Source organism: Budorcas taxicolor, chromosome 2 (genome assembly GCF_023091745.1).
Source record: "Budorcas taxicolor isolate Tak-1 chromosome 2, Takin1.1, whole genome shotgun sequence".
Lineage (NCBI taxonomy): Eukaryota > Metazoa > Chordata > Mammalia > Artiodactyla > Bovidae > Budorcas > Budorcas taxicolor.
In genome coordinates, this window is record NC_068911.1 from 92,512,286 (window position 1) to 92,536,797 (window position 24,512).

At 35.5% G+C, this 24,512-nt stretch overlaps 1 protein-coding gene and 1 pseudogene across 2 annotated transcripts in view; one reads left to right on the plus strand and one right to left on the minus strand.

The window, feature by feature from the left end:
* The window catches only part of ORC4 (origin recognition complex subunit 4), a 91,115-nt gene that overhangs the window by 45,939 nt on the left and 20,664 nt on the right, over positions 1-24,512 (plus strand). The window contains exons 1-7 of one of the 2 annotated variants that reach the window (XM_052662051.1): positions 2,887-2,965; positions 3,602-3,678; positions 4,169-4,259; positions 13,413-13,488; positions 14,049-14,134; positions 17,428-17,476; positions 19,287-19,438. In XM_052662051.1, coding sequence (XP_052518011.1) covers positions 2,948-2,965; positions 3,602-3,678; positions 4,169-4,259; positions 13,413-13,488; positions 14,049-14,134; positions 17,428-17,476; positions 19,287-19,438 — 549 coding nt within the window. In that variant the 5' untranslated portion in view covers positions 2,887-2,947. Of the gene's footprint in view, positions 1-2,886; positions 2,966-3,601; positions 3,679-4,168; positions 4,260-13,412; positions 13,489-14,048; positions 14,135-17,427; positions 17,477-19,286; positions 19,439-24,512 lie in introns of those variants that run through there. The other variant, XM_052662044.1, reaches the window with a different exon arrangement.
* LOC128044092 (uncharacterized) lies at positions 20,049-20,226 on the minus strand (annotated as a pseudogene).

A 24,512-nucleotide genomic window follows, 5' to 3' on the forward strand; every position in this document is an offset into this window, starting at 1 on the left:
GATACCAAGGGAACTTTTTATGCCAAGTTGAGCACAGTAAAGGACAGTAATGGTATGGACTTAACAGAAGCAGAAGATATTAAGAGGTGGCAAGAACACACAAAAGAATTACACAAAAAAGATTTACACAACCCAGATAATCACGATGGTGTGATCAGTCACCTAGAGCCAGACATCCTGGAATCCAAAGTCAAGTGGGCCTTAGAAAGCATCACTACGAACAAAGCTAGTGGAGGTAATGGAATTCCAGTTAAGCTATTTCAAATCCTAAAAGATGATGCTGAGAAAGTGTTACACTCAATATGCCAGCAAATTTGGAAAACTCATCAGTGGCCACAGGACTAGAAAAGATCAGTTTTCATTCCAGTCCCCAAGAATGGCAATGCCAAAGAATGCTCAAACTACCACTCAATTGCACTCATCTCACATGCTACCAAAGTAACACTCAACATTCTTCAAGCCAGGCTTCAACAGTACGTGAACCATGAACCTCCAAATGTTCAAGCTGGATTTAGAATAGGGAGAGGAACCAGAGATCAAATTGCCAACATCCATTGGATCATCAAAGAAGCAAGAGAGTCCCAGAAAAACATCTACTTCTGCTTTGTTGATAATGCCAAAGCCTTTAATTGTGTGGATCACAACAAACTGTGGAAAATTTTGAAAGAGATAGGAATAACAGACCATCTGACCTGCCTCTTGAGAAATCTGCTTGTCAAGAAGCAACAGTTAGAACTGGACATGGAACAACAGACTGGGAAAGGAATTGTTCTAAATCGGGAAAGGACTATGTCACGGCTCTATATTGTCACCCTGCTTATTTAACTTACGTGCAGAGTACATCATGAGAAATGGTAAACTGGATGAAGCACAAGCCAGAATTAAGATTGCCAGGAGAAATATCAATAACCTCAGAGATGCAGGTGACACCACACTTATGGCAGAAGGCAAAGAACTAAAGAGCCACTTGATGAAAAGGAAAGAGGAGAGTGAAAAAGTTGGCTTAAAACCCAACATTCAAAAAACTAAGATCATGGCATCCGGTCCCATCACTTCATGGGAAGACAATGGAAACAATGTCAGACTTTATTTTGTGGGACTCCAAAATCACTGCAGATGGTGACTGCAGCCATGAAATTAAAAGATGCTTACTCCTTGGAGGAAAAGTTATGATAACCTAGGCAGCATATTAAAAAGCAGAGACTTTACTTTGCCAACAAGGTCCCTCTTGTCAAAGCTATGGTTTTTCCCTAGTCATGAATGGATGTGAGAGATGGACTATAAGGAAAGCTGAGCACTGAAGAATTGATGCTTTTCAACTGTGGTGTTGAAGAAGGTTCTTGAGTTTCCCTTGAACTGAAATGAGATCCAACCAGTCCATCCTAAAGGAAATCAGTCCTGAATATTCATTGGAAGGACTGTTGCTGAAGCTGAAACTCCAATACTTTGTCCACCTGATGCGAAGAACTGACTGACTCATTGGAAAAGACCCTAATCCTGAGAAAGATTGAAGTTAGAAGGAGAAGGGGATGACAGAGGATGGGATGGTTGGATTACATCACTGACTCCATGGACCTGAGTTTATGAAAACTCCTGGAGTTGGGGATGGACAAGGAGACCTGTCATGCTTCAGTACATGGTGTTTCAAATAGTCGGACACGACTGAGTGACTGAAGTGAACATATCTTTGTAAATAGCGGAGATCTTCCCTGTGCACCTAAATTAATTTCTATACATGTACATACCTGTTTAACTTTCACATCAACTCACTTTAGAATTTTCGAACCTCTGAGTATTCACTACAGCTTTGCTTCACTTTTTCTTTATCTTGTATTTTATTCATAATTGTCTGTAGACTTTAATGAAGTTTTAAACAAGAAAAGCACTGAGGTTCGTGTTTTTTTTACAGTGATCTTGTCTAGGGGGAGGAATACACACTATGTTTAGTTGAATGTATGTTTGCTTCCTTAGGTTTTTTATAGATATCAGCTATTTCCTATATAATAACTGTATTGTATTACAGATTACTACTTTATTTAATCCTCAAAACAGGCCTGCCAGAATAGTGTATTGTCTCTCGGACACCAATCTTTCTATTCCTTCCACTTCCTCCTAAATGCTAAGTATCGATTATTTTATCCCTAGTGAATAATTTGCTTCTCTCTGCCTCTGGTATATATAAAGTGAACTCAGATTTTTTTCGTTGATACATGAAAGATCACTCCCATACTGCACACTTGAGTCTGCAAGAAGCAAATAATGTTGGCAACTTCTTGTTTCTGCTGATGGAGCTAAATCTGAAATAACCTCCTAAGGTTTTTGTCACTGGACACTGTTTGTTAGCAGCAAATGTAGAAAAGGAACAATTTTGATGGTCCATCTTTTTAAAGAATGTGATGGATTGATATTTCTTTTTTACAGCTGTGTCTAAGTCCATCGTTTTAAGACAAAATAAAAATTTAGCTTTAGAAGAATTTTAATTAATTCCAGTGATTTCTTATTTTAAATCATAGATCAGTATGATTTCTTCTATATATTTGAACATCTCCTTATATGCTAGGTTACTAATTTTTTGCAGATTACTGACTGTGTCATTTCTTACTAGTATATATATATACTTTTTTTTTTAGGCATAGATCATATTCTTTTAGTAGTTTTGTGCTCTGCATCTAATAGGTCCTCAATAACTGTGTGGACTTTAAAATTTCTTCTGTTTCCTCAGAATCCTGACTTCTATGAGAGGTACAGAAAGATAGGACTTGAGCTAAACCAGTTTAGATATGTTGGTCTCTAGGTAGCTCCAACAGTAAAGAATCTGCCTGCAATGTTGGAGACCTGTGTTCAATCCCTGGGTTGGAAAGATCCCCTGGAAAAGGAGCTGGCAGTCCACTCCAGTATTTTTGCCTGGGAAATCCTATGGACAGAGAAGCCTGGTGGGTTACAGTCCATGGGATCACACAGTCAGGTAAGACTGAGTGACTAAACTCAAAGACTGAGGTGTGGTTCATGAGCATTATTAGATTAGATTACATTATTAAATTCTCTCATTGTTTATTCCTTGGCTGACATATTACACAAAATGAAGTATTCATTTATTCACATACATTAAAACAGCCCTCAAATTGCTGATGTAGCTAAAGTAACATCATAAAGCTCTCTTGTTGAAAGCTTCATGACTAAATTCTCATCCTTTCTCTGGGACTTGCTGCTGCTGCTAAGTCGTTTCAGTCATGTCCAACTCTTTGCAACCCTATGGACCATAGCCTGCCAGGTGCCTCTGTCCATGGGCCTTTCCAGGTAAGAATACTGGAATGGGTTGCCATACCCTCCTCCAGAGGATCTTTCTGAACCAGGGATTGAACCCACATCTCTTATGTCTCCTGCATTGGCAGGCAGATTCTTTATCACTAGTGTCACCTGGAAAACAAGAACTGTTAATTTTATCACTTGGGAAAATGCCAGACCTCATGATGACAAGTTGTTTAGGGAGAGCTGAATTGATTCATTAATACCTAACTTGAGCTGCTATAAATATATTTACTTGTTTATTTTTGATTGCATATATAATGTTTTCATTTGTATTCACTTTTATTTTTATCAGGTACAAAGAATTTTACGTGAAAGATTTTGTCATCAGAGTCCACATGGTAACCTGTTTGGAGTACAAGTACAATATAAGTAAGTTTAGATTCCCACTTGTCTGTTATGAAACTACTTATAGATACCCTTTAGGTTTTGTAGAAATTGTCATACACAGATTTTGTCTTAAACAAGGATAGCGAACATTTTTATAGAGGTAAAGTTTTGCTTTGTGTATAAAAAAATGACTTGTTGTAAGGGAAGAGCAGATATACATATTTCCATAATGAAAAAAACTCTAACTTTCAAACTGTTTCATTTCTGTCATTTGGTATTATGGAGAGCTTTCTGAGCTTGCCCCTAATGCTCAGCAGCCAGCTGTGAAGTGAAAGTTCCTAAGATTTGCCACAGTTGTTTCTATCCCATACCACCATAAAGACCACAGTATTTCAGTCTTACTTGGTTTCTTCTTGAGGTTTCTAGAGAATCAGTATTTCTGTTCTTCTCTGTAGGACTAATTTAAAAAGTATTACCTAGCAAATTATTTCAGCTTTGCTTTTTAAATTTCGGCCTCTTTATATCATTTCAGACACTTAATAGAGCTGCTAAAAAGAACTGCTATCCATGGAGAAAGTAACTCTGTTCTCATTATTGGACCCCGAGGTTCAGGAAAGACCATGGTAAAAGCTGTTGATTTCTGGCATTCCTTTGCTTTGTAGGCATGTACAACATTGAAAATGGTTTTGATTATTTTCATCCTTGTGTTACTAGCATTTTTTTTTTCATTTTAAGTCTTAGAATACATGCAAAGCCTTTATAAAGTTAGACTTGTTTATTTGAGTTGAGAGAACTTTTTTTACCTTATTTTTCCTCACAGTAATAAATTTTCAAATGTTATTTGTTCCATTGTGGTCTTTGGTCCTTCAAGAATTTGTGACTGCCAGTAGACAAAGCAAACTGGCATTTATTGAACATGTTCCTTGTACCTTTTATTTATCTTCTGTTATTTATTCTTTACATTAACCCTGCAAGGTAGGCATGATATTGTCTCTATTTGTAGATTAGGTAGCTATCATATCAAGCATTTTTTTTCTTTTAGTTTATTGTGTAACCCTAACTCAGGCAGGTTTTTTTAATATATACATTCATATCTTCTAGAGTTCTCTTCTACTTTCCATCTTTATTATATTATAACTTTAGTTAACCTCAAAAAGATAACTTTTGCTTTTTTACCCTTGTTTTCTCTTTTCATTTTCTTTATTCAGTGTAAGACCAGTTATGGCTATTATATTACAAATATTACTATGTAATTGTATAATCTGCTTTTGCTATATTCCATGCAGTAAATTTAGATTTTTCACTAATATGCATTTTTACTATGTATAGAAGTAAAATTGTGTATTATGTATTATTTTGTATTAAGTAAAACTATGTAAAATGGAATTAGAATTATGTTTTAATTTTTTAAGCAATACAGTTTGACTGTGTATTATGTAAAGATTGGGAAATTAGGACTTTAGGATTTTACTGTCATCACTTGTTTCCAGTATTGTTTGTAGTACATAAATTGGAGATTTAGATCTAAATAATTTTTTTCTTTAAAAATTTTTTCATTTATTATAATCACATTTATGACCGTATTTATTTCTGACTCTGTTTAATTTAGTGCAGTCCTTTGGCTTAGTCCTTGTATACAACCACTATTTCTTTATCCTTAGTTTTTTTATTATGATTTTTCTTTGTGTTTGACTTCAGTGCTATTTATGGTAGTTTATATAGGAAAAGTATGTGACTAATAATACTTTTGAGCTATGAGACTATTATTAAAACAACAGCTCTATTAACAGTAGAAAAACTGAGGAAAGACATGCACAGAAAGGTCATAGGAAATTAAATACAAATCAGTTTTAAACTTAGAAACATGTTTAATTTCACTCATAATCTGGTAAATTAAATAAAAATATAGTAATTTTTTCTATCAGGTTAATAAGATCTATAAAATTGATAACATGCTGATGTTCTTGCTGGTGGTGTAAATTAGAATTAGACAAAATCTAACCAATATTACAAATGTACCTACTTTTGACTCAGCAACATTTCTAGGAATTTATCTTTGTGAAATGATATGTGTATTGTTACTCATTACAGCAATGTTTATTAGCAGTGCAAGATGAGAAACAGTATAAATAACCCTCAGAATACTGATTAATAAATCTTAATACATCCATCCATGTAATGGACTGTGATACTGCAGTAAAAAAGAATACAGAAATATTTGTATATAGTCCAAAAAAGGGAAGAAATCATATTGTTAATTTCTCTATAAACAATAGTTCCCTGAAATGTATATATTTAAATTTTTATTGGAGTATCATTGATTTACAATGTTGTGTCAGGTTCAGATATACAGCAGAGTGAATTGGGTATACATATACTTAAGTCCACCCTTTTTAAATTCTTATCCCATATAGGCCACTTCAAAATATTGTGTAGAGTTCTCTGTACTATACGGTAGGTCCTTATTAGTTGCCTATTTTATGGGTAGTACTATGTATAAGTCAACCCTAGTCTCCCAATTTATCCATCCCACCTTTCCCCCTGGTAGCCACAGGTTTGTTTTCTACATCTGTGACACTACTTCTGGTTTGTAAATAAGTTCATTTGTACCCTTTTAAAAAATTTTCCACATATAAGTAATATCATATGATATTTGTCTGTGTCTAACTTACTTCATTCAATATGACAAGCTCTAGGTCCACTCATGTACCTGCAGATGACATTACTTTGTTCTTTTTTATGGCTGAGTAATACTCCATTCAGTTTTTGTTCCAATCTCGAAGAAAGGAAATGATTAAGAATGTTCAAACTACCTCACAATTGCACTCATCTCTCACGTTAGCAAAGTAACACTCAAAATTCTCTAAGCCAGGCTTCAATAGTACGTGAACTGTGAACTTCCAGATGTTCAAGCTGGATTTAGAACAGGCAGAGGAACCAGAGATCAAATTGCCAGCATCCATTGGATCATCAAAAAAGCAAGAGAGTTCCAGAAAAACATCTACTTCTGCTTTGTTGACTATGCCAAAGCCTTTGACTGTGGATCACAACAAACTGGAAAATTCTTAAACAGTTGGTAATAACAGACCATCTGACCTGCCTCCTGAGAAATCTGCTTGTCAAGAAGCAACAGTTAGAACTGGACATGGAACAACAGACTGGTTCCAGATTGGGAAAGGAGTATATCAAGACTGTATATTGCTTATTTAACTTATATGCAGAATACAACATGAGAAATGCTGAACTGATTGAACATAAGCCAGAATCAGGATTGCCGGGAGAAACAACCTCAGAGATGCAGATGACACCACCCTTATGGCAGAAAGCAAAGAAGAACTAAAGAGCCACTTGAAGAAAAGGAAAGAGGAGAGTGAAAAAGTTGGCTTAAAACTCAACATTCAAAAAACTAAGATCATGACATCTGGTCCTATCACTTCATAGCAAATGGATGGGAAAACAATGGAAACATGACAGACTTTATTTTTCTGGGCTGCAAAATCACTGCAGATGGTGACTGCAGCCATGAAATTAAAAGACCCTTGCTCCTTTTAAGAAAAGCTGTGACCAACCTAGACAGCATATTAAAAAGCAGAGACATTACTTTGCCAACAGAGGTCTGTCTAGTCAAAGCTATGTTTTTTCCAGTAGTCATGTATGGATGTGAGAGTGGGACTGTAAAGAAAGCTGAGCACTGAAGAATTGATGCTTTTGAACCGTGGTGTTGGAGAAGACTCTTGAGAGTCCCTTGAACTGTAAGGAGACCCAACCAGTCCATCCTAAAGGAAGTCAGTCCTGAATATTCATTGGAAGGACTGATGCTGAAGCTGAAGCTCCTATTGGAGCTTGGAGTATTCTTTGCAGCCAAAGTATCCTTTGGCCACCTGATGTGAAGAGCTGACTCATTGGGAAGGACCCTGATGCTGGGAAAGATTGAAGCCAGGAGGAGAAGGGGAATGACAGAGAATGAGATGGTTAGATGACATCACCGACTCAATGGACATGAGTTTGTGTAACTCTGGGAAATGATGATGGACAGGCAAGCCTGGCGTGCTGCAGTCCATTGGGTCACAAAGAGTTAGATGTGACTGAGCGAGTGAACTTACTGAATATTCCGTTGTGTGTAAATATATATTTATGTATATATATTATTATATATAAATATATATATTATTATATAGTATATAAATATTATGTATAAAAATATATATAAATGCATATATATATGTGTACCACATCTTCTTTACCCTCTTCTCTGCTGATGGACATTTAGGTTGCTTCCATGCCCTGGCTATTGTAAATAGTGCTGCAGTTGAGCTGAATATCAAGGTGTATGAATCTTTTCAAATGATGGTTTTCTCCGGGTAAATGCCTAGGAGTGGGTTTTCTGGGGCATGATATTCTATTTTTAGTTTTTTAAGGAACCACTGGGCTTCCCTGGTGGCTCAGAGGTTAAAGCGTCTGCCTGCAATGCTGGAGACCTGGGTTCGATCCCTGGGTCGGAAAGACTCCCTAGAGAAGGAGGTGGCAACCCACTCCCGTATTCTTGCCTGGAGAACCCCATGGATGGAGGAGCCTGGTGGGCTGTACAGTCCATGTGTTCACAAAGAATCAGACACGACTGAGCAACTTCACTTTCACTTTCACTTTATACTGTTCTCCATAGTGACTGTACCAGTTTACATTCCCATCAACATACCTTCTCCAGCACATATTGTTTGTTGGTTTTATTGATGATGGCCATTCTGACCAGTGTGAAGTGATACTCCATTGTGATTTTGATTAGCATTTCTCTAATAGTGATGTTGAACATCTTTTCAAGTGCTTTTTGGCCATTTTTATGTCTTATGTCTTCTTTATGGTGTGCTGCAGTCCATGGGGTCATAGAGAGACACGACTTAGCCACTGAACAATGTCAACAAATGTCTTTCTGAAATATTAAACAATAACATAGTGGGTTATTTGTTGAGTGGCATATGGGAACAGAGGTTAAGGCTGTTTTCACTATATATCTTTTTATGGTTTTTGAGGGGCGAACTATATGACCATGCAGTCTATTTTTAAAACTACAGAGTGGGAAGTTGGTTGAAGGCAAGGGAAAAAAATGCAGCACCTAGTTAACAGAACAAATCACTAAACTCCTTCAGAACACATAAATATAAAAGAGATAGGAAGTTGAGTAATATGGGGAAATGTAAAAAGACTATTTTAAATCAAAAAATTATTTTGCACATTACTTATAAATGACTGGGATTAAACTCTTCCGTGACTTATTTTTTCCTCTCTTGAAATCACATAGTTTATTCAGTTTGTGTTTTATGGGAAAATTCCAAGGGCAGGCTTTTCTTTTCCCTTTATAAACTGCTTTTTCCAACTGGATAGTTTAGATTACGCAGTCATACCAACCCTCAATCTCAGTGTCTTGACTCAAATTTGTTGTTTACTTTTGCTGTGCCCCCACATTGTGTAACAGTAAGGGGGCACTATTCTCTGTCTTCACTCACAAGAAATGGTAATATTACCTCAGCATGTTCCTCCACTGACGTCCCAGTGGAGGAAAGGAAGCCTGATGGATCAGGGACAGTCTTAAAGTTCCTACCCAGAGGTGCTACAGAGCACATCTCACACTTATTGACCAGAGTGAGTCATGTGGTCACACCTAGTTTCAAGAGAGCAGGGCAGTGCATTTTTACTAGGTACCTAGAAAGGGAGGTTAACCAGAAGTATGGTGAACCTCACTGGTGACCACCACAGCTAACTTGAGTTTATATGTGATTTTTCCTTGTCTAGATGCTTGTAGAATTGCTGTTTCTTAGCAGTGTGAAAGTTTCACAGGTTATATCAAAGTGTAGGTCATAAAAACCATAACTCTGCAAACCTTCTTGATGTGAATTTAGGTCTTTCTTTAGTAAAAGGATGATTTTCCTTTTTTTCCAGTTTTAATCATTGTTTTTGGAAAACACATTATATACTATGTTTGAAGAACATTTTTACATGGTGCTTTAATTCTTCAAAGAGCTGTATAGTGATATTCTGGTATCAGTATGGGAGAAAATGAGACCTAAAAAATCAGTACATTAGACCTGTTATTCCATCATACACTGTGCATCTTGAAGTAAAATGACCTACAACAGAGAAGCTGAATCTCAGTGATTCATGCATCAAAGTGTCAAGCCAGAAGTCTAATTTGAGCAGCTAATGACTTAATTTATTCTGAACTTTGATTTTGGAAGTTTGTCTCTTAAGGCATACAGAAAGTTTACAAAAAAGGAAATAGAGCTAGTGAACGCTTACAAAATGTATAAGTAAATACAAATTAAACCTGTATACTCCATTTCATTAGTAAATTGACTAAAATAGATATATTTGTTAAAGAAAAAGTAAGCAGATAGTAAAGAGTTCCCACGTAATCTCTCTCTCACAGATACATGCTCATACACACACTCACCCTGGCAGTTTTCCCTGTCATTAACATCTTGCCTTACAGTGGTACATTTGTTAAAATTAATGAAGCTATATGAAACATTGCTAATGAAAGTCCATTGTTTACATTAAGGATTCTACAAGTCTATGGGTACAACACCATGTTTTGGTGCTTTGAAATAATTTATCTAATGTGACTTAAGTATGGAAAAACCCATACATGGTATTCCATTATGGTATAATTTAGTTTATTCCTACTACGCTCCAATATTGAGAGCTCAGAAAGCTGAGAAGCATTGTTTAACTCCTCACTTTTATGATTTGTTGTGTGTGGGCGTGTCCTGAGATATAAAATAGGTTATTCTTAGATACGAGTATTATTTTATCATATAATTAGTATAATATATATCATGCTGCTGCTGCTGCTGCTGCTGCTGCTGCTGCTGCTGCTGCTGCTGCTGCTGCTGCTGCTAAGTTACTTCAGTCATGTCCGACTCTGTGTGACCCCATAGACGGCAGCCCACCAAGGCTCCCGCCTCCCTGGGATTCTCCAGGTAAGAACACTGGAGTGGGTTACCATTTCCCTCTCCAATGCATGAAAGTGAAAGTGAAGTCACTCAGTTGTGTCCGACTCTTAGCAACACCATGGACTGCAGCCCACCAGGCTCCTCCATCCATGGGATTGTCCAGGCAAGAGTACTGGAGTGGAGTGCCATTGCCTTCATAGCTTAGTATAATCATGCGTTAGTAATATTATTAGTATAATTACAGAAATTTGAACTTAAAAAATAAGATTGCAGTATATTGAAAATACTACCCTTAGCCAAACTGTCTAAAATACAAAAAAATCTTCAGTTAAGTGGTAAAGATAACAAATTCTGTGGTTTGTTGTATTTCAAATATTTTATTTTAAAAATAGATATGGTTCCAAATGAGAGATTTAAGTCTGGAAAATACGCTTCTACATAGAAATTAGACTTGCTAGATGGTTAAAGTTTCTTCTAGTTTGTTTCTTCTGGTTGCATATTGTTGAATATTGTGTCCCTGAAAGTATTTGTGAATAGTAATAAAAGCCTCTGGATGCTGGCAGTTCAAAGCAAACTATACGAGTATATCTGTAACATTAATTTTTAGCTACAAAGAATGTGTAAATGGGATATCCAGATTGATTATGCTGGTTAATGTAACGTAACCAACTAAGGTTTTTTTTGTATATAATATAGTATAAAATATTGAAAAGATGACATTGTCTCCTTGGGGAAAAAAATCTGACTTATGATTGTTAACCCAGCTAATTACACAGTAAATTTTAGCAATATCAAGAGTGCAACTAAAATTATTATTTGAAGACATGGCTTGCTACTATATTTAAATCATCGTTTCAGACCATACACACACACCTAACGAAAAAGTTGTGAACTAATTCATGCAACTCATAGTAACTTGATGTTAAAGTAAATTTAGTGGAAAAAAGGCTATAAACCTGTTATAACTCCCTTTGCATATGTAAAATGAAGGCATTATTATTGACCCTGTTTCATTCTGCAAATAATTTGAAATGGTTTTGAACAATTTATCAAACCTAAAGTGATTTTAAACATAAAATCAGAGCCAGGGAAATATAAATACTGTGTAAGTAAAATAGCAAGAAGTAGGTGCAAGAACATAGCAGATTGCTAAGAAAATGCCATACAGGCTATATTTTGAGAAGCAAGTTAGTATCAGTTGGGGACTAACTCTGGTGATAGGATCTGACTTTATCGAAAGACAGAGAAGTACCACCTAATCTTTTGACAGTTTTCTCTAAGAATGTAACTTTTCTCTGCTGGGCTCTTACTCATAGTATGACAGTTGACATTTGAAGTTGTCTTTCTTTTTTATTTTTAAAGGACTTAGTTTACCTGTGATCTGAGGTGGAGTACCATCTGCTTTAAATATGTTTGATATCCTGTTGTGAAACCTGATGATTTGAAATGAGGGATTTTGCTTTTTTGTTGTTGTTGTACACAGATATTGCAGTGACAAATAGAGATAAAATACTGCAAATACAAGTAGTGTTTTGTTTTTCAAAATAGTTTACCAGTTGTCTCAGTGACTTTGTGGCATAATCCTTTTTGTCCTCATTAAGTCTGATGCCACTTTTGTTGTATACATAGCCTAATTTCCTGAGCTATATATTTTGTGATAGTACCCTTCTGCTTCTATTTTCATATTAGCAAGAATAATCCCTCACTCTTCCTTTTTTAAAATCTTGTTTTTTCTTAATTCTATTTATTTCCACATTTCAGAAAATATATGTAGTATTAATATGAAGAGATAAATGTGATAGTGCAGTATGAGTGATGTCACAAATCAAAAATACAAAGAATGTTAAGTATCTGGCATAAAAAACTAATAAAAATGTGAAGCTTCATAATTGAAGTTCAAGATGGTTTAACACTTTCTGGGTATTTTTAGTAGTAATTACTATTATATTTTGGGCTTCCCAGATGAGGCTAGTGGTAAAGAACCCACCTGCCAGTGCAGGAGACTTGAGACATGAGTTCAGTCCCTGAGTCAGGAAGATCCCCTAGAGAACGGAATGGCAACCCATCTCAGTATTCTTGCCTGGAAAATTCCATGGGCAGAGGAGCCTGGCAGGCTACCGTCCTTGGAGTTGCAAAGAGTCAGACACAGCTGAAGCAACTTAGCATGCACACACTTTATATTTGAAGTATATTGCTAGTAGTAGTAATTTTTATTGTTGTGAGATCTAAGGTACTTTAATAAGGGCTCTCTCTGGTTACCTAACAACTAACAAAGGTAACATCTCATATTTAGCGTAACCGCTTTGAATTTCTTTTTTGATTTTCATTTCAAGGTAACATGCAAAGTAGTTCACAGTATTTCACAGAAATTAATGTATTGAGGGTAGATACTTTACAGTCATTTAGTATTTTTCTGGTACTTATTTTCAATAGCTTTTAACTGAGTTCAATAATCATTTTGTAAAGTCAGTACTGTAGACATGTAATGAACTGACTGAGACGTAAAGTTCTTAAATACCTGTAGTTTTTTGTGACTTCTACTGCAAAGAAGTATTTCCTTTGAAAACTTAAGGGTTATGTCTAAATATTTATCAGAAGTTTGGGTAGCTGATTGAGAGAATGTGGCATCAGTCCTGGTTCTGACATCTTACTAAATCAAACATTAGAAGTTCTAGTTGAACTTTCTGACTGTAGAGAATCTGCAAACTTAATTGTTAATTTTCAATGACAGCTGTTAATATTCTGTTCCTAGTACTCATAGTTTAAAAAAGAATATGGGCTTATCTTACTTGTTATTAAATATTTCATAAACTTTTTAATATTATTTAGTTAATAAACCATGCTTTGAAAGAACTAATGGAAGTAGAAGGAGTGAGTGAAAACATATTACAAGTTCACTTAAATGGTAAGTGTGTTCTCATTTTGCCATTGGAATGATGTAAGCATATGAGCTTTTTATATTATGAGACTAAATTTACTCATATATTTAAAATCTGCATTAATAACTATATTTTAAAAATGAAATCTTTGTTTAACAGACTATTACTTTAGCACACTATGCACAATATTTTTAGAAATTTTAAAAAATTATTAATAAAAGCACATAAGGTCTCATTTTTTTGTATTGATTTTTTTTTAATTTATTTATTTTAATTGGAGGCTAATTACTTTACAATATTGTAGTGGTTTTTCTATACATTGACATGAATCAGCCATGAGTGTACATGTGTTCTTATCCTTTTTTTAAATGACATTAATTCCAAGGAAGATGGTTCTTTGAGTCTGTTTAATGTTTTCACTATTAAATTTGAAAAAGGAAATAATGTAAACTAAAAAGTTTTTACTATTTCTTTCTAGTTAAATATTTAAAAGCATTAAAAAACTTACTTGACTAGAAAATAATCTGCATTGTATCAAATACTTATTTGATTTTTATGACCTACTTTTAAATGGGTTTTATTTCAGGACTGCTGCAGATCAATGATAAAATTGCCCTAAAGGAAATCACAAGACAGTTAAATCTGGAAAATGTGGTTGGAGATAAAGTTTTTGTAAGTATCATTTTCACTATTTTATTAAATAGGATTCAAAGTAAAGTCTGTATAGCATGGACCTGTTTATATTTTGGAAGAGTAGGAATGGGTCAGAGATTCTAAAATGAAATATACAAGATTCTTATCATAAGAATGTACAGTGTATAGGATGTATTTATTCATCAAATCTTTTAAGTTTCGACTTTTTAAAGTAGATTTTATTGGTTATATTAGGGCTTCCTTGGTGGCTCAGACAGTAAAGAATCTGCCTGTAGTGCAGGAGACCCAGGTTCAATCTCTGGGTCAGAAAAATTCTCTGGAGAAGGGAATGGCAACCCACTCCAGTATTCTTGCCTGAAAAATCACATGGACAGAGGAGATTAGCAGGCTGCAGTCCATGAGGTCGTAAAGAGTCAGACATGCCTGAGTGGCTTCACTTGTACTTTTCACATTAGTTATAAAATAGTTTAAGAAACAAGATTTGTTTAAATATTATCTGAGTTGTTTCTTTGTAAGAAAAATATTCTGATTCTCTACCCTTGGAGATAGATTAATCTGCTTTTAAAAATATTAACACTCTATTAGTCTATTTCTAGTCTTAAGAGACTTGGATAGCATGAGAGTAGTAGAAAATGTACTGAATTTGAAGCTACAAATGGTAGATTTGTAACTATTGACTGTAACTATTTACTACCTGTATATCGTGTCTAATAAGTATGAATTACAGATCCCTCACCAGTTACATTGGCATTGTCTTATTATACTTCACACATTTATTCTAAAGATGAAAAGAAGTGTTAAACATAATTATTTTTCTTCTTTAAATTGGATGCTAAGATACTGTGCAAATGTCAGTTGTATTTTACTATTAAAATACTCTCGGAAAGTTACCCACATCATTATTGTACCTTGGGATCTCAGGGCAGTAAACATAAATAATTTAACTGATTAGAAATGTTTTGAAACTTGTATTAAACATTTTACCTATCAACTTGATTTATTAGGCTCAAGGAAAACATGATTAATTTAACTTGAAGCTGAGGTAATTTTCATTATGAAGTGACTCCTCAGCTTAATGCAGTTGAAGTGGGTTGTGTACATTTCAAATTCATTTTCTGGTCACTGGTGATGATGCAGTGGTGTTCCTCTAAACTATGTTTTATGGACTGTAATAACACTGCCATTGTTGTGTGAGCCAGCTAACATCTAGTAATTTTATTCTTTAAAAATTAACTATAAGTAAAGTTGAACTATGTGTAAAATACATAGCTAGTGGGAAACTACTGTGTAACACATGGAGCTCAGCTCAGTGCTCTGTGATGATGGGCAAGAATGAAAGGGAGGCTCAAGAAGGAGGGGATATATTAGTATTTATACTTATAGCTGAATCATGTCATTATACAGCAGAAACTAAGACAACGTTGTAAAGTAGTTGTCCTCCAGTTAATGAAAAATTATCTATAAAAAGTTGAGCCACTGCTGTGTTACCTTCCATTACCTACAGGTTTTTGAAGTGCAAGTTCAAATGTTCCTTCTGAAATCTGTTGTTTTCCCCTTGTCCAGAATGTAGTATAAGAGATAGTGGCCTCCTTGGCAAAGCAGAGTTACTGTTACATAGAATCTGTTTGGGTTTTGGTTTCCACTTGATGTAGATTCGTGTTTCTAACTTTTCTAAATATTGCTATTTGTATTGGATTGTATGAAATAATTCATGGCACAGCTACTTACCATCCTAGTCATTACTATTGATATCATAATCCTCACATATACAGATTATTAGTTTAACTCCTACATTATATCAATTAGGCACCTGGAGGCTAAGACATAATTAGTGTGTCTAAATTCATAAAATAACAAAGGCTGGACATTAAGAATCTAAGTCATTTAACCCCAGAGCCTTTTGGTTTTGTGTATTTAGAGCAAATTTATATATACTTTTATACACACAGACATATGTATATGTATGTGTATATTTATATAAATATATGCTTACATAAGTAAATTCTTATAATATGTACATATGAATTTACCTAAGTATATACTTACTGTAAAGTGTAATAGTCTTTTAAAGAAATAAGCCTTCCCTGGTAATCCAGTGGTAAGAATCTGCCTACCAATGCATGGAACACAGGTTCAACCCTGGGTCCAGGAGGATTCCACATACCATGGGGCAGCTGAGCCTGTGTGTCACAACTGCGGAGCCCAATGTTCTAGATAGAGCTCATGCTCTGCCACCAGAGAAGCCACAGAAATAAGAGGAGCCCCCACTCTTTGCAGCTAGAGAAAGCCTGCATGCAGCAACAAAGACCCAGCACAGCTAAAAATAAATAAATTTAAATATATATATATAAATACCAAAAGATAAGCAGTCTTTGAGCAACTTTGACCACTGATTTTCCAACAGTTTGTCTGAGCTTTTGTTTACATTATGGTAAATACCTCTTGCCCTACCTACTTTGGAAATAATATTTCTTGACAGCATGTAATCATCACAAAATGTGTAGAAGTTCTTTAAAACATGTTATTTTATGTCAGCTCTCTCAACTGGGAAACAAACAAGTGTGTATCTTTTGTCCTTTACACTGCCTCAAGATTAAAGTTGACTGTTTCTTTAAATTAAGAAATTTGAATGAAGTAAAAATTAAGGACTTCAGTGAAAAAATATTTTAACAAGGCCTTTATCCACAAGCTGGAACTTGTGGAACTTCTGGATAATGCATCTGCTACTCTATTAGTTTCTATCCAGAATATTTAAATTGTACCCAAAAATGTATTGACTTGTTCTAAGTAAAGACAGCCAAATTTGATATGATATATACAAATTCTATAATCTGCGCTTCAATAGAGAAACACTGTTGTATTGTCTAATGTTTGAGGCAGGTTTCTTCTTCCTTTTCCTTGGGGATCTCATTTAAATTCATGGTCAATTTTTTAGTAGTATGGGTTTGAGACTCGGAACAGACTGACACATTTGAAGATAAAAGTACAGTGAATTTCTTTTTTTCTCTGATTGTGTTTAGAGTATAGCAACTCTTAAAAACTACCTTCGATTAAATTTTTACAGATTTTATCCAGAAAATATAAAATTTTGAACATGGCATAATCCCATTTTCAGTGTTATGCCATCTCTACTGTTATATTAAAGTTTTAGATTGTAAGCATACAAGAGATGGAGCTCAGAATCTGGCCAATGACTTTCATTTACTAGAAAAATACATAAAACTATTTATACAGTGTCTGGAGTCATATAGCCCTCTTTTATTCTTTATTTCAATAAACTTCTAGTCATGGTGTCTCTTTTTGTTATTCAGGGTAGCTTTGCTGAAAACCTTTCATTTCTTCTGGAAGCTTTAAAAAAAGGTAAATATTAGCTTATTTAACAGTATCTATAGTTATCTTTATTTTTCCCCTGATCGTATGCTTTATAAAAAATAAACATAAAAAAGAAATAATGACCACTGAAATTCCTATTAATAGTGATTATTCCAATTAACATTTTATTTCATATCTTTATTCACCTATAGTATATCATTAGTATAATTTTTATAAGAATGAAATGTTTTTTATTTTATTGTGAGATGTATATCTTTTCACTTACTCATAGTATATTGTAAGCATCATTCCATGTCTGTAAATATTGAGTGCATGATCATTTTTATGGTTCTCATATATCTCATTTTTAAATTATAAGCTATTTTAAAATTGTAACATAATAAATTATAACATTAATCACCGGCTATCAACTTTTATTTCTGATTTTGTATAATTAGGAAGAAATGCTTAAATGATCATCCAGATTTCCTGGGGTAAATTTCAATGAGTAGAATACTGGCTTAAAGATTTCACATTTAAAAGCATAAATACTGATTGCCAAATTACCCTAGAAGATCCATTTTCTAAACATATTTTAAAGTACTTTTTTCAGAACCTCAGACAATTGTTTTTTTTGTTTGCTTTTTTAATAGAAAAAAATTTTCAGTTTAATTTTAATAATTTGGGCACTCATGATGTTCATATCAAATTTTAATTGGCCACAGATATTTCCTGATTTGTGTTTTTCCTGTTCTTTGCTTTATTTTGGTGGTTTACCTCATACTTAACTGTGAGAATTCTTGCACTTGTTTTTTGCTTAATTTTGGTTTGGACTTTTCTCATGAATAGAAGTTTTAAATTATTTACATAATCAAAAGTTTTCTTTTCTTTATACTTTAAAGACATACACTTATATTTTCATCCAGTACGTACACTTATAATTCATAATTTAGCTGGAATTTGTTTTGGAAAGGTGTAAAGTGGAGATGGCTTGAATATACCAATTCTCCATTGTTATGTAATACTGTATTTTATCAGAAATGAAATTTCTGTCTTATGTAGGTCTGTGTCTAGACTTCTGAGTGGTCCCTGTGGTTTTAATGTCTTTTAGGTTAATGTATATGTTTTATTATCTTTTAGATAGTATTACCCAAACTATAATATCTGATAATAATTAAAAGAATTATTAATTAACCTGTTTATTACCAGGTTTTTTTCACTTGTTTATGCAGATATAAAGCCTTTGACCTTAAGGAAATAGTGCTTGTTCTCCTAAAGCACTTTCCATTGTTGTAGTGAGAAAAATGAATCCAGAGTCATGTGAATGTTTTCCCTGTTTTTGAAAAGTTGAAATTGTCATTAGTAGGAGTTAAAGTAGCTTTGGTACCATTGTTTATAAAAATTATTTCCAGGGGAAGACTTACTTTGCATTTCTAACTAAAAGTGAGTCTGTTTTGAAGTAATAGTTTTATGTACTTTTATATTTAAACCTGAAGTATTCTGGTCTATGTAGGTTAAAAAATCTTTGTCTATTTTCTGATGATAGAAGAATTATTTACATAATTTAAGAAATAATAGTCTTCAGTCATTTAAATGATTTTCTTAACTTTTCCTCAATAAAGCTACTGGAAGTCTGGTTTAGACTGAAGTACTTGAGGGCAATAGGAGCTATTTTGTCTTTTGAATAATTTTTTTGTTGAATAATTGAACATGCATTGGTAAGTGCACTACCCAAAGCAGGTTAACAATGTACTTTTGTTGGATTGAGTTTTAGAAAATGAAATGTACTAAATAGTTTGGAAGCTTAAGAAAGGTTGATATAACTGCTTATTAGTATAAAACTCTTATTTTTCCTTAGGTGACCGGACTAGTAGTTGCCCTGTGATCTTCATATTAGATGAATTTGATCTTTTTGCTCATCATAAAAACCAAACACTCCTCTATAACCTTCTTGACATTTCTCAGTCTGCACAGACTCCAGTAGTAATTATTGGTCTTACATGCAGATTGGTAAGTCTTTCTATTTAAAAACAATTGATTATAATATTTAGAAAATTAAAGCTTAATAACTGACTTAGTTACTGTGTAGCTCACTAATATATTTCATTAGTGTTTCACACATTTATGCCACTTTTTAACTCAAAGGAAACAAGGAAACGTTTATCACACGTGCTTGTAGGCTAATACCTCCCTCCATTTCACTCAGATTACTGAATAAAAAATGTGAAGTGAGATTTTGCTAATAAATATTATATAATTCTACATTAGTAAATAAAGAGAAAGTTAACCTCACCACCATTTTATAAAAATTGCTAATGGTTTCTCATACTTTTTATATTTAAGATTCTTTCCATATTTTAAAAGTGCTTGGAATCAGCTCAAAATGATACTAACCCAACTTTGTAGGTACACATCTCTGGAAATGGAAGGGATTATTTCTGTCATGTTATCATAGTAGTCACTAGCTTCTTTGCTTCTTGGGAGATTTTTAGTATGATTTTAATTGAAGTCTTAATGTTATCACATTACTTTGTGTAGACTCCATACATGTTAAACCTTCAGACAGTTTATGTAGGTCTGTTTTTGTTTACTCTCTCTCTTTTTAAAAACTTTTCCTGGAAGTGGGTATACCATTCTTGAAAGTACTGCAATACCAGATCGATGGGTGGAGTGGATGGAGCAAGCTCCCTTTCTATCTCCTAGTTCCAGAAACACATTTAATTCATTGTCCTCAGAATATGTATCAGATACTAAGCTGACAAGAACATATACTACTAGGCAAAAGGCCAAAAAGCATTGTGTTTACCTTCTTTTTACTCTCCTTATATGAACTTTCTTATTGAATTCAGGTAAAACTGGTATTTAAGAGTCATCTTAATACTAATATGAGTCATCGTAGTACTAACACTGTGGCTGCCATGCATTCATAATTTTTAATCCTTTTTTTCCTTCATTTTTAGCAAACTTATGCCAGGCCCTTCCACTTATTTTCCTTTTCTACAGGTACTTCTCTTTTTTAGAACTGGGAAGCACTTTACTAAGTCATCTTTCAACAGTCCTGCTAGTACCATTTCTCTAAAGTTCAGTTCAGTTCAGTTGCTCAGTCCTGTCCAACTCTGTGCGACCCCACGAACTGCAGCACGCCAGGCCTCCCTGTCCATCACCAACTGCCAGAGTTTACCCAAACTGTTGTCCATTGAGTTGGTGCTGCCATCCAACCATTCCATCCTCTGTCATCCCCTTCTCTTCCTGCCCTCAATCTTTCCCAGCATCAGGGTCTTTCAAATGAGTCAGCTCTTTTTATCAGGTGGCCAAAGTATTGGAGTTTCAGCTTCAACAGCAGTCCTTCCAATGAACACTTAGAACTGATCTCCTTTAGGATGGACTGGTTGATCTCCTTGCGGTACAAGGAACCCTCAAGAGTCTTCTCCAACACCACAGTTCAAAAGCATCAATTCTTTGGCGCTCAGCTTTCTTTATAGTCCACCTCTCACATCCATACATGATTACTGGAAAAACCATACCCTTGACTAGACGGAAATTGTTGGCAAAGTAATGTCTCTGCTTTTTAATATGCTGTCTAGGTTGGTCATAGCTTTCCTTCCAAGAAGTAAGCGTCTTTTAATTTCATGGCTACAATCACCATCTGCAGTAATTTCGGAGCCCCCAAAAATAAAGTCAGCACTGTTTCCACTGTTTCCCCATCTATTTGCCAAAAGTAATGGGACGGGTTGCCATGATCTTAGTTTTCTGAATGTTGAGCTTTAAACCAACTTTTTCTCTCTCCTCTTTTACGTTCATCAAGAGACTCTTTAGTTTTTCACTTTTTGCCATAAGGGTGGTGTCATCTGCATATCTGAGGTTATTCATATTTCTCCCAGCAATCTTGATTCCAGCTTGTGCTTCCTCCAGCCCAGGATTTCTCATGATGTATTCTGCATAGAAGTTAAATAAGCAAGGTGACAATATGCCGCCTTGATGTACTACTCCTTTTCCTATTTGAAACCAGTGTGTTGTTCCATATCCAGTTCTAACTGTTGACCTGCATACAGGTTTCTCAAGAGGCAGGTCAGGTGGTCTGGTATTCCCATCTCTTTCAGAATTTTCCACAGTGTATTGTGATCCACACAGTCAAAGGTTTGGCATAGTCAATAAGCAGAAATAGATGTTTTTCTGGAACTGCCTTGCTTTTTTGTGTATCCAACAGATGTTGGCAATTTGATCTCTGGTTCCTCTGCCTTTTCTAAGACCAGCTTGAACATCTGGAAGTTCACGGTTCACATATTGCTGAAGCCTGGCTTGGAGAATTTTGAGCATTACTTTACTAGTGCGTGACATGAGTGCAATTGTGCGGTAGTTTGAGCATTCTTCGGCATTGCCTTTCTTTGGGATTGGAATGAAAACTGACCTTTTCCAGTCTTGTGGCCCCTGCTGAGTTTTCCAGATTTGCTGTCATATTGAGTGCAGCACTTTCACTGCATCATCTTTCAGGATTTGAAATAGCTCCACTGGAATTCCATCACCTCCACTAGCTTTGATCCTAGTGATGCTTCCTAAAGCCCACTTGACTTCACATTCCAGAATGTCTGGCTCTAGGTGAGTGATCCCACCATCATGATTATCTGGGTCATGAGGATCTTTTTTGTACAGGTCTTCTGTGTATTCTTGCCACCTCTTCTTAATCTCTTCTGCTTCTGTTAGGTCCATACCATTTCTGTCCTTTATTGAGCCCATATTTGCATGTAATGTTCCCTTGGTATCTCTAATTTTCTTGAAGAGATCTCCAGTCTTTCCCATTTTATTGTTTTCCTCTATTTCTTTGCATTGATCACTGAGGAAGGCTTTCTTATCTCTCCTTGCTTTCCTTTGGAACTCTGCATTCAAATGGGTGTATCTTTCCTTTTCTCCGTTGCTTTTCACTTCTCTTCTTTTCACAGCTATTTGTAAGGCCTCCTCAGACAGCCATTTTGCCTTTTTGCATTTGTTTTTCTTGGAGATGGTCTTGATCCCTGTCTCCTGTACAATGTCATGAACCTCTGTCCACAGTTCATTAGGCACTCTGTCTATCAGATCTAGTCCCTTAATTCTATTTCTCACTTCCACTGCATAATCATAAGGGATTTGATTTAGGTCATACCTGAATGATCTAGTGGTTTTTCCCCACTTTCTTCAATTTAAATCTAAATTTGCCAGTCAGGAGTTCATGATCTAAGCCACAGTCAGCTCCCAGTCTTGTTTTTGCTGACTGTATAGAGCTTCTCCATCTTTGCATGCAAAGAATATAATCAGTCTGTTTTTGGTGTTGACCATCTGGTGATGTCCATGTGTAGAGTCTTCTCATGTGTTTTTGGAAGAGGGTGTTTGCTATGACCAGCGCGTTCTTTTGGCAAAACTATATTAGCCTTTGCCCTGCTTCATTCTGTACTCCAAGGCCAAATCTGCCTGTTACTCCAGGTGTTTCTTGCTTCCTGCTTTTGCATTCCAGTCCCTTATGATGAAAAGGACATCTTTTTTGGGGTGTTAGTTCTAGAAGGTCTTGTAGGTCTTCATAGAACCATTCAAATTCAGCTTTTTCAGCGTTACTAGTTGGGGCATAGACTTGGTTTACCGTGATACTGAATGGTTTGCCTTGGAAACAAACAGAGATCATTCTGTCGTTTTTGAGGTTACATCCAAGTACTGCATTTCGGACTCTTGTTGACTGTAATGGCTACTCCATGTCTTCTAAGGGATTCCTGCCCATAGTAGTAGATATAATGGTCATCTGAGTTAAATTCACCCATTCCAGTCCATCTTAGTTCGCTGCTTCCTAGAATGTTGATGTTCACTCTTGCCATCACCTGTGACTACTTCCAATTTGCCTTGATTCATGGTCCTAACATTCCAGGTTCCTATGCAATATTGCTCTGTACAGCATTGAACCTTGCTTCTAACCAGTCCCATCCACAACTGGGTGTTGTTTTTGCTTTGGCTCTATCCCTTCATTCTTTCTGGAGTTATTTCTTCACTGATCTCCAGTAGCATATTGGGGACCTATCAACTTGGGGAGCTCATCTTTCAGTGTCCTATCTTTTGCCTTTTCATACTGTTCATGTTTCATACTTTTCATACTGTTCATCTGATCACATGGACCGCAGCCTTGTCTAACTCAGTGAAACTAAGCCATGCCGTGTGGGGCCACTCAAGACAGACGGGTCATGGTGGAGAGCTCTGACAGAATGTGGTCCACTGGAGAAGGAAATGGCAAACCACTTCAGTATTCTTGCCTTGAGAACCACATGAACAGTCTCTAAAGAGTAGCTTTCTATGTCCTCCTTCCCCAGTACTTCAGAGCTTTTGATGTATGCTTTCATAATAAGCTCTCTCAAACTAAACCTGGTGGGTTCTCCACATATCTTTATTCTTCTTTCTGAAAAATAGCAATATAACACAGTCGTTAAGGAAGCCTGTTCCTTCTTGCTAAAAGCTCTTCCTTTAGATGGAAGTGGCAATGGCAGATGCTGTCGTCCCAATGAGGGCCCAAATAAAGGGTTTGTGGCTCCTTAGTGAAGGCTCTTTTTTATTCTGTATGTTTAATTTTCTAGCTGTGTAACTCTCCAACTGTGTGATTGAAGTCCATCTAGGTGTCCATTTTTAGAGGGAAAGAGCAGAAGGATTGATGGAGTAGTGATTTTGCTAGCAAATAACCTCTTCCCTGTGGCAGCAATTTTATTTTCACTACTCCCTCTATCCCCACATTACCAACTTCTGTCATTACTGTCTACCATAAAAGTATCGGTTAGTGTTCACCTCTAAAATTCTTTTGTTGTTGTCGTTTAGTTGTTAAGTTGTGCCTGACACCTTGCAACCCCATGGACTGCAGCATCCCAGGCTTCCCTGTCGTCCGCTATCTCCCAGAGTTTGCTCAGATTCATGTCTGTTGAGTCGATGATGCTATCTGGCCATCTCATGCTCTGCTGTCCCGTTCTCCTTTTGCTTCAGTCTTTTCCAGCATCAGGGTCTTTTTCCATTTAGTCAGCTCTTTGCATCAGGTGGCCAGAGTTTTGGAGCTTCAGCTTCAGTACCAGTCCTTCCAATGAATATT